At 40.8% G+C, this 11058-nt stretch overlaps 1 protein-coding gene across 1 annotated transcript in view; it reads left to right on the top strand.

Moving 5' to 3' along the window:
* Positions 1-715: 715 nt before the first annotated feature.
* LOC144688554 (serine incorporator 1-like) overlaps positions 716-11058 on the top strand; it is a 37404-nt gene continuing 27061 nt past the window's right edge. Inside the window, exons 1-4 of the mRNA XM_078555281.1 lie at positions 716-889; positions 6497-6658; positions 9564-9757; positions 10470-10549. Coding sequence (XP_078411407.1) covers positions 851-889; positions 6497-6658; positions 9564-9757; positions 10470-10549 — 475 coding nt within the window. The 5' untranslated portion in view covers positions 716-850. The remainder of the gene's footprint in view (positions 890-6496; positions 6659-9563; positions 9758-10469; positions 10550-11058) is intronic.

The following is an 11058-nucleotide window of genomic DNA, read 5'->3' as shown; positions in this document are numbered from 1 at the left end:
CATTGCAGCAGGCCAAGGACAGACATGTGGGCCTGAGAGTAGGATGGTGTGTTGAAATGGCAAGTGACAGGAAGGTCTGGGCCATGCTTGCGGACAGACTGAAGGTGTTCCGCAAAGCGGTCACCCAGTCTGCGTTTGGTCTCTCCAATGTAGATTTTAAATTTGGCACTTGCTTCCTTTTGACTGATAACCCTAAAAGTTGGGTTCAAAAGAGGTGTACATCCCTGTTGTATGCTGTCTATAAGTTGACATTGGGCAGTGAGTCTATTCTACAGCATGAGAAGTGTGGAATTCATTCATAAATGTGACTGAAGCTACTCATTTGTTGCGTAAAAAAGTTTTTCTTTTTGTGGCTATTGCTTCTTTTGCAAATCATCTTAAACTGGTGTACTCTTGTTCTCGATCCTTCCACCAATGGGTACGTACAGCTTCTCGTCTCACGATCTAATCTGTCCAGGCCTCCCTTGAAATGTAGGAATATAATTTTTGATCCAGATGTACTGGCAAAAAATGTTAACAGATATCGGCACATCTGTGCATATTACCTTCAGCATTATATGTTGGACCATGGATTACAAATCACAACAGTACTGTAGAAACGGGTAGCTCCGAATTTGCACTAAACTTCCCTCCAGCGGATTGGAGCTCCGCGCATGCGGCGCCAGCCCGCGCACGTCACAGTCGCGTGTTGACGCGATGACGCAATGGGCGCCGTTTGCTCTGCTCCTCTCGCTCGCGGCTGCCTGGTAACGGGGAGGGTGGACGGCAATTTGGTTCCTGAGAGGGAGAGGCGGCTGTTTCAGAGCTCCTGCAGCCATTTGGATTGCTCATCTTTCGCTAGCGTTGGGCGATGGGCTCGGTTTTAGGGGTGTGCTCCCTGGCCAGCTTGGTAAGGACGGAATGTGAGCAGTGAGACCGGGAGTTTGGGCCGGGCCCTGGTCTGTCAGCCCAGGGTGGTGTCTTTCCAGCGGCAGAAGCTGCGACTTGGTCATTGCTCCACACTCGGCTGTTTGACGGCGGCTACGAGCTTAATGATAAGGTTTAGTTTCCGCTGATTATTACACCAGCTCTTGTTCATTCTCAAGATCAATTCCAGAAACTTCGGGCTGATGCCTTAACGCGCCTGGAAATTCCGGATAAAGGTGTGGCGGTGGCTCTTTCGCCCTTCACAGTCTATGTTTACACCAGCTGGGTGCTGGCCACCGCATGGCGGTGGACACACTCTTGCAGTTAATCATGCTTTAAAGCGCAGACTGATAAAGAAACTACCCCACCCCCTGTACAAATCAAGTGCACAATTATTTCCTGGTACAGCATGTAATCATGTGATGTTTTTCAACTTGATCGCATTAACTGAAAAATATAAAAGACGGGTTTGCCAAATATTTACAAGCTGAAATTTTGGTAATATTAGACTAAACACTGTTTCAAAAAGTAGAGAAGTTGGGAACTGGATGTTACCAGATCTAATCCGAAAAGTGCAAATAACTATTTTTGATTAAGACTTGCCTTTAAATAGCCTCGTTCATGACCTCGGAACGCTTTTATATTTAATTATTTTCAAAAGCTAGCTAGTGCTCTAATATGGGAAATGCAGTAGCCAGTCTGTACACAGCAAGGTCCCACAAACAGCACTGAGATAGTGACATCATCTGTTTAGTGATTTTGGTTGAGAGCTAAATTTTAGGCAGGGTGCCAGGTAGAACTCTCCTGTTCTTCTATGAACTAGTACATGGGATCTCTTACATTAGGCCCAGAAGGCCTCATCTGAAAGGTGGGACCTCCCAAGTGCAGCATACCCTCAGACTGCACGTGGAATGTCAGTCTGGATTCTGTCAATACACGGATCACAATAAATATACTTTTAAATGTATGAAAGTTCAAAGCTTCAATAATAATTAGTAATGGGTTCAATAATCCATCTTATTGGTTTTATTTTGAATTTTTCAGTTACACCCACAAAACTGGGTGTGCTGCACCTCAAACTGTTCCTTGCCTTAAGTCAGCCCTCAAAGTATAACACATCTGCAGTTTGCTTGAATGACACATTGGGCCTAATGTCCTTGTATGCCTGATCCATCAGTGGTGAATTTATGCCAAACTTTGCTGGAGGACTTGTTAGAATATGCCCCTGACAGGTGACCAGATAATCTCGCTTAGTGATGTTGATTGAGGGATAAATGTTGGCCATAACAACTGGGATAACTCCCCTACTTCTCTTCAAAATAGTGCCATGGGATCTTTTATATCTACCTGAGAGGGGCAACCCAGTGTCCTGTTGCACTGATAAGCATAGAATATGCCACGGTAACGATGGTGCCATTCAAAAGCGGCACCATTGAGAAATGTTTGCTGTCATTTTTGATGTTGAATGGTATCTTGTTATTTATTCACTTTTTTTTATATAAAAGCTCATGTTTGACCATACTGTGGTAACTATAAATCATTGGGCTGAACTTTGCTCCTAGCAGCAAAGCTGTTTGTATACTTGCACTTTGCTCACAGATTTTCTATGGGATTTTACACCGGAACTTACGGTATTCAGAGAACCATTTTGACATGATGACCTCTACAAGGGATCTGGGACATGTATGAACAGAGCTAGCAACTGTGCATCTCCTTAACCAGTCAGACTGCAGAATCATTACTGAGCAGCACAGAGTCTGAACCAGGGAGTGCCAGTTAGTGTAGTTAATGTCAAATCAAGTACAGAAATCAAAACCGAGAGGGAACAAAAGAGGGATTAAAAGAGAGGAAGAGATGTAAAGAATAATAAACTTTTTGATTTTTTTTAAACCTCCAACACTAATTAAAATCAGAAGTAACGAGACTCTATGTTTGTAACAGTTGATTTTGAGTGCCAGGAATGTTATTTGGCAGTAATTGTCTTATCATGCTATTAAGAGTTTACTTACACTGGAATGGATAGGCCCTGATGAGTTTAGTTTGCAAATGCCACTTAAGTACAGCAATTTCACTTGTGGATCTTAAATGAAATACTGTTCAATGTTGAAGTTGATAGCAAACATTTCTCAATGGTACTGCTTCTGAATGGCCATTGCATATATTTGAATGGTGAATCACTTGGTAAGGTACTGTTCAAGTACACATTCTGAAGAGCAGGGCAACTAGGATAGCAACTTCCTGATTTCCATGTTTAGCTGGGCAGGTGCAGTCACAGGAAGTTACTATCCAATTCACACTTTAATGGCGAGCCCTGTTGGCCTCATCATTGTTTCTACAGCAAAACCCAAGTTATTTGTTTTGTTTTCTAAAGTTGTGGAAATGGAATTAACGTGTGTGTATTATGGGCAGCAGATGTGGATGCAGATACTTGAACTAATTGAAGACTTCTAATTTGTAATTATTTTCATATTTTGGTGGACAAATTCGCTTCAAAGCACTCATCCTGTGAACTTGAAATATATTAAACATTCAATGGAGAATCTTTAGGAAATAATTATTTAATAATTCATTTCTCAAATATCACTGTCTGAATGCACTGCAGCTGAATGGTCATCCAAACTTTCTAAACAGATCAATGTTCTAAATTACTGACTGACACTGTTAAGTAATCAGACATCAGTGAATGGATACAAACATTAAATGGCCATGAAAAAAATTTAACTTCACTTAGTAGGAAAAATTCTAGGTCGCTAGTATGTCCAGAACCCAAATAGTTTTACGTTATCTAAATAGATCAGGAAAGCTCAGTAAAAAGACATTTATATTTTAAGGAAAATGATCTTGGAGCAATCTTGTTGCTGCCAGGTCACCGTTGCCAATCTAGTTCAGTCCATAAGCGGCAATGGTTATCAAATCAGTATTAATATAGGTCGAGTATCCTTTATCTGAAACTCTCGGGGCCAATTGTGTTTCAGATTTCAGATAATTTTTGTTTTCAGGTATCGCATATAGGCCTAGGCCTAATTATATTATAATGGCCGAAGCCTAGGATAGCTATATTCCAAAGTAAATAAAATGGCTAGAAAAGCAAGATGTACCACTGAATAATAAATACGGGGTACCTGTAATAAGTTCCCATCCGTGGCGCCATCTGTGATCCAGCTTGTAGGAGAGGGTTCACAAGGTGAACAGTGTGGACAAAAATTACAAGATAAACAGTGAGGCCAAACAACTAGACTTCCCGCTCTAAAGGTTGGTCGGTGAGGTTCGTGTTGGCTCAGGTCAGAGACTTACTGCGCTAAAGGTCTTGTGTGGTCAGTGAAGTTCGTGTTGGCTTGGGTCAGAGACTTACTGCGCTAAAGGTCTTGTGTGATCGGTGAGGTTCGTGTTGGCTCGGGTCAGAGACTTTCTGTGCTAAAGGTCTTGTGGGGTTGGTGAGGTTCGTGTTGGCTTGGGTCAGAGACTTCCTGCGCTAAAGGTCTTGTGTGATCGGTGAGGTTCGTGTTGGCTCGGGTCAGAGACTTTCTGTGCTAAAGGTCTTGTGGGGTTGGTGAGGTTCGTGTTGGCTTGAGTCAGAGACTTCCTCCGCTAAAGGTCTTGTGTTGTCGGTGAGGTTCGTGTTGGCTCGGGTCAGAGACTTCCTGCGCTAAATGTCGGTCAGGTTAAAAAAAAGTGCAGTTTTTGGATGTGTTCAGTTTTCGGATTTACAGATAAAGGATATCGATTTGTACAGCAAATTGGACATCACCATTGATCTTTTTAAGGAATGGTGATGTCGTGCAAAGTGAATTCTCTCTATTTTGGGGAGGTTCACAGTAAAAAAGATGCCAGGAAATTTTGGCATAAGTAAAGGCTTCACTCTTTACTCGCTTACACTATAATTTTCTGAAAACTTTGTACCACAGTAATAGTGTCCTCTATTCAAGAAAGGCAGGAAACTATAAACCAATTAGCTTAATGGCTGTCATTGGCAAAATGCTAGAATCTATTATTAAGCAAGTCGTAGCAGGACATTTAGAAGATCATAATACAATCAGGCAGGACTCATTGATTTTTTGAAAGAGAAATTGTGATTGACAAATTTATTAGATTTCTTTTGAGGATGTAACAAGCAGGGTGGATAAAGGGGTACCAGTGGATGTAGTGTATTTGGATTTCCAAAAAGCATTTGATAAGGTACTTGAAAGGGTTACTGCACAAGATAAGAGCTCATGATGTTGGAGTTGATATATTAGCATGGATGGAGGATTGACTAGATAATAGAAAACGAGAAAACAGGATAAATGGTTCACTATCAGGTTGGCAAACTGTAACGAGTGGAGTGTTGCAGGGATCTGCGCTGGGGCTTCAGTTATTTACAACCTACGTTAATGACTTGGATGAAGGGGATGATTATTGTAGCCAAATTTGTTGATAATACAAAGATAGGTAGAAAAGCTCATTGAGAGGAGGATACAAAGAGTCTGCAAAGGGATATAGATGAAGTGAGTTGGCAAAAATTTTGCAGATGGAGTATAATGTGGAAAATTGTGAGGTTGTCTGCAGTTGTAGAAAGAATAGAAAATCAGTATTATTTAAATGGAGAGAGACTGCAGAAGGCTGCATAACAGGGTGTCCTTGTACATGAATAACAAAAAGTTAGTATGCAGGTATATCTAGTAATTAGGAAGATAAATGGAATGTTGGCCTTTATTGCAAGAAGGATAGAGTATAAGAGTAGGGAAGTCTTGCTAAAACTGTACAAGGCATTGGTGAGACCACATTAAGAGTACAGTATTGTGTACAGTTTTGGTCTGCTTACTTATGGAGGGAAATATTTTCATTGGAAGCAGTTCAGAGAATGTTGACTGGGCTGATGCCTGGGAGGAAGGCATTGCCTTATGAGGAAAGGTTGAGCAGATTGGGCCTATACTCATTGGAGTTTAGAAGAATGAGAGGTGATCTTATTGAAACAAATAAAATTCTGAGAGGAATAGACAGGGTACATAGTGAGAGGATATTTTCCCTCCTGGGGGAATCTAGAACTAGGGGCTTGGTTTAAAAATAAGAGGAATTTCTTCCCTGAAGGTCGCTAGTCTTTGGAATTCTCTTCCACTGAGAACAGTGGAGGCTGGGTCATTGAATATATTCAAGGCTGAGCTAGACAGATTTTGATCTACAGTGGAGATGTCAAAGGTGGTGGGGGAGCAGGAGCAGGCAGGAAAGTGGAGTTAAGGCTCCAATCAGATCAGGCATGATCTTATTGAATGGTGGAGCAGGCTCGATGGGCCAAATGGCCTACACCTGCTATTTCTTATGATCTTGTGTGTATACCATAAAGGTACCACTTACCATTTTCTGAAATTTCTGGACCATAATCATCATAAGGAGAAATGTGGGAATGAGTTCATTGAAGCTTCAGTATGCTGTGATAGGATCTGAATGTGCGAATCAGATCTCCACACCCCAAGCTAGTTATTTCATCTGTAAATACTGTGTAAGATGCAGATGTGTATCTTGATGTTGAAGCATGTTTTATGAATGTTGCAACTTGAATTGATTTAAGGAATTATTTATTTGTAATACTTCTGTTTGTAATATTGCCTCATAGGTGCCATGTCTGTGCAGCAGTGCTCCTTGTCTGCTGTGCACCTGCTGCCCCAACAGCAGGAATTCCACAGTGACTAGATTAATCTATGCATTCATTCTACTTGTGGGCACTCTTGTGGCTTGTATTATGCTGGTACCTGGAATGGAAACACAGTTGAAAAAGGTATGTTTTATGTAATTATTCCTAAGTAGAAGGAACATGAAGTGACTAGTGCTGTAACCCCTTTTGATGGAAAGCATTAATTTTTCATTTTTGAATGTTACTGTTTATCTCTAAATGATGATTTGCATTACACGTCATCCGTGTTAGGTAGATGGGGTACAAAAGTATATGGATCATTATTTTCCCTAATTGTCACGTAGAACCATGTTTAAGTTTAAAGATCCTTGGCATTCTTAGCTCATTCACACAAGTTATGTCAAAGCTTTTCAATCAGCACTCTCTTCTCATGCAGTATAAATTGTTGTTCCCTTTACTATTGGTATTCTTGTAAACTGTCCTGATGAGCGCAAGACGAAAATCTTTGACAGCATGTCTCTTTCTTTCAGCAATACTCGAGTTCTGTACTACCGAATGACTAAGTTATATTTACTTAATTTCATTTGTGATAAATCTGAGAAATGGTATTTTTCAAGTTTGCTGTAGATAATAAATAATGTTATGACTAATTTGTATTAATATTTTCTGGGGACAGGTCTAAAACACAATGTAACACGTAAAATAAACAGATCAGTAGTTGGACAATAAACTGGAGCTCTCCCTTTTGGGTAGATCACCAAAGATGGGAATGGTGGAAGTCAGGTGGAAGTTGGAAATGTTGACATGGTATCCACTTTGTCCTGATTAGAAACACCATTGAATGTTGGTGTTTGTAGGTTAGAATTCATCTAATTCCAAAAATATATTTACTGCAAACTATCCAGAAATGCACACATTATCACATTCCTTAGGTATGTAATTTTGAGTTGACAGTATGTACCTATATCAAACATGACGGTCCTTCCATAACTCATACGAACAAGGAGCAAGAGTGGGCCATTTAGCCTCTCGAGTCTGCTCTGCCATTTAATAAAATCATGGCTGATCTGATAGTAACCTGAAATCTGCATCCCACCTACCACCCCCTTGCTAACCAGAAATCTATCCACCTCTGCCTTAAAAATACTCACTTGACAAGGTCATGATATGGAAGGTTATTTGGTCCAATTTAGTTTATCCATCTGAAAAATATAATTGACAGCCCTTCATCACACCATTCAGTAGGCACCAGAATGACTGAAATTGTTGCTTCTACTACTCCTTGAAATCTAATTATTGATTTTGTTTTTGCATGAAGAAATGTTTCCTAATGTGAGTCCTGTATTTGCATTTCAGTTTAAACTAAGCCCCCATGTCTTACTCTTGAGTTTATTTGGAGGCAATATCCTGGCTAACCTTTCCCACACTGTTCAGCATGTAAGGTTCCTACTTGGTCACTTCCCTGCAAATGTCTTTCAACCATGCCTTCAGCAATCATAATCCTTTCATAGAGTACAGAGAGTATGTCAACTTTGTTTTCCCTCCAATGCCTTACACTTCTCTCTCGGATTGTATGTTTACTGTTCTGCCCATTTTCTCTAACTTTCTATACAGAACCCAGGCTGCTCCCGTTGAGTCATCTGCATTGACCATTTTTAGGGTGAGTTTGAGTCCAGGTCCTGGAAGTACCAGAGAAAGAGCTAGGACCCAGCACTGAATCCTGATGTGCTCTTCTTGGTCATTGTCATTTCCATGCAAAAAAAACCCCCCCCCCCCCCCCCCCCCCCACCACCACCAACGCCTGCCATCCCACCATAATATTACTCTCCAGGTATACAAGTGTTTGCTGTTCCTTTCTTTCAGCCAGGCTCTTATCCATTTGTACGTTTTTGCATTGACTGCTAACTGCTTAGAACCTGTACATGGGTTGGCGATGGGATGGTAATTTGCAAAGACAGATGATTCAAGGTTTTGAGGAGGGGATGAAGGTGCAATTCTAGAACTTTGTTACTCCTGTTTTAGGTGTACTTACTTTCTTATAATATGTTCATATTTCTCTCTTGAACAGTATTTGTCATCTCCCAATTCTTCAGGGTGAAGAAGGGTCATATGGACTCAATGTTAACTCTGTTTCTCTCTCCACAGATGCTGTTGGACCTGCTGAGTTTTTCCAGCGTTTTCTGTTTCTATATAAGCCATTAGACATAATCACTTCAGACAGTAGACTCTGGCTGAAAGAGGAATCCTTCCAGCCATAATCTAATAAAAGTTGAAACCATGCACCTTTTATCCACTAGCTGTGACCCTGTTTGGGTAACTGGACAGTTGGGGAGGGATCATGTGATGAGCCCACTAATCCTCTTCTGTTCTAAGAAACTGCTTTTCTCGGGCCACACAATAGAAGCAAAAGAGGCAGGACCCCTGAGTGGGATACACTCTCTCCCTCTTCACTCAGCCTGCAGGCTTGAGCCCTGTCTGATGTTCTACCAGCCACGCACCGCAGGCAGCGTCTCAGGAATAAGCCCAGCAGCTGCTGACTCCATAAGAACAGATATAAATAATCAGTTAACATATTTAAATCGTCTCAACACTGAATCCAGAGGGTCCATCAAACTCAGCCTGAAACCATGCAAGTCATCAATCTACAAGACCCATATACCTTTAACTTTTATTGTACTTTAAAAAAGATTGCTTAATCCGGCCTCCCACTCTAACTTACGTGTGTGAGAGAGAAACCTGAATGCATGTGTGCATGAAAGTTTTATTATTTTTTAGACAGGGCAAGTACAATAAACACTATTTTCTATTTAAAAACCTGCAAGGAAACATGTCCATTTCTGTCATTTACAGTCACAGCAAGTAAACTGTTAAACCCTCACTCAATTGGCAAACATATTCTTCAAAAAAAAACCTGTTGCGGTCAGACAAGGAGGGGAGCTATTCTACCTTTTCTCACCTGATCATAAGCTAGTATAATGAAAAACATATAAAAGAGAAAACATTCAGTTAACTTACAATTTAGATGTAACTTGATGATTCTTCTTGATAGATTCCAGGATTCTGTGAAGATGGCTTTGGTACCCAAATTCCAACTGTTCATGGGTCCGTGAACTGTGATGTGTTAGTTAGCTACAAGTCAGTTTACCGTATCTGCTTTGGATTGGCTGGCTTCTTCTTTCTTTTCGCTCTGCTTTTAATCAATGTAAAATCCAGCAGGGACCCCAGAGCTTCAATACATAATGGGTAAGTAATCATATGTTCCTTGTTCACAATTTAGTAGTAAAAAAGAAGTCAATGCATGTAAAAACTGTTGCATAGTTTTAGGCTTTGCTTCTGCTGATCCAGGTTCCAGCCTTGTAACTGATAAAACTGCCCTGTTTACATGATGTGATTCTAAAAGGGCCAGGATGGAGGATGTGGGGGGTGGAGAAGGTATCCAATCCTTGACCCTGGGGATGGGGATTGGCAAGGGGTGGTGAGGAAGGTGGCGCTTCTGATCCCTGACCCTTGGGGGTGTTGGAGGTAGGGGGTTGGTATTGTAGGTGCTTGGCTTGATGGGGTGGAGCTAGGGAGGCTGGTGGGAAGCTGTCCTTCTTGCTGAAGCTTCAACTGCTGGGTTTTCTGAGGGCTGACAAAGCTGGCCAGTGATAAACATGAAAACATGGGCTGTTGGTCTCATTAAATTATTTAATTGGCCAGCCTTTCGTCCTGGGAACTTCTTCTTTGTCTTGCCTCCATTAAGCCTGGAACTGAATGGGTTGAAAGTTGGGGTTTTAAATTTTTAAACTTATAACATCTCGCCTGACTCCAGCCCACCTGTTTTTTGGAGTTAAGCTTCAGCCCTTTAACTCTGCAAGATGTGTTTGGGTTTGTCCTTATGGTTAATCTATATATTTTCAAAGTTGCTTTATTTGAAAGTTTTCATTGTTAACCTTTTGTTTTTTGCTTTTGACAGCTTCTGGTTCTTCAAAATAGCTGCCATCATAGCTATTACAGTAGGAGCCTTTTACATCCCTGAAGGACCTTTTACAAGAGGTAGACCAGTAAGATGTCTTTTAATGTGTTTATAATTTTATTAAGCTATCAGTTAAGATAAATAAAAGAATGTTGTCTTAAATAGTGGAAGGAACCTTGATAATTGATTATTTAGAACAGGACAAACGTTTGCGATTTTTCCTATGAAAGCAAAATACTACAGGTGCTGGAAATCTGAAATAAAAACAGAATACTGGAAACACACAGCAGGCCAGGCAGCATCTAGGGGGAGAAACAGAGTTAATATTTCGGAATTGAGGAAAGTTGGAAATATAATAGGTTTTGAGCAAGTGAAAAGGAGCGAGGAAGAACAAAATGGTAGGTCTGTGATCAGGTGGAAGGCAGTAGATATTAAGTGGCAAAATATTTCATGGTACATGAAAGGGAATGGTTATGGGTAAAGAAACAAAAGGTGAGCCTAGATGAGGTGTGAATGGCTGGATAGTAACCGTCCAAATGCAAAGAAAATGAATCTCAGAAAGAAACGAGAATAAAAACAAACCAGCAAA

Source organism: Cetorhinus maximus, chromosome 13 (genome assembly GCF_964194155.1).
Source record: "Cetorhinus maximus chromosome 13, sCetMax3.hap1.1, whole genome shotgun sequence".
In the NCBI taxonomy this organism is placed as follows: domain Eukaryota; kingdom Metazoa; phylum Chordata; class Chondrichthyes; order Lamniformes; family Cetorhinidae; genus Cetorhinus; species Cetorhinus maximus.
The sequence above is the reverse complement of the archived record's forward strand: the minus strand, read 5'-3'. Positions and strand labels throughout refer to the sequence as shown.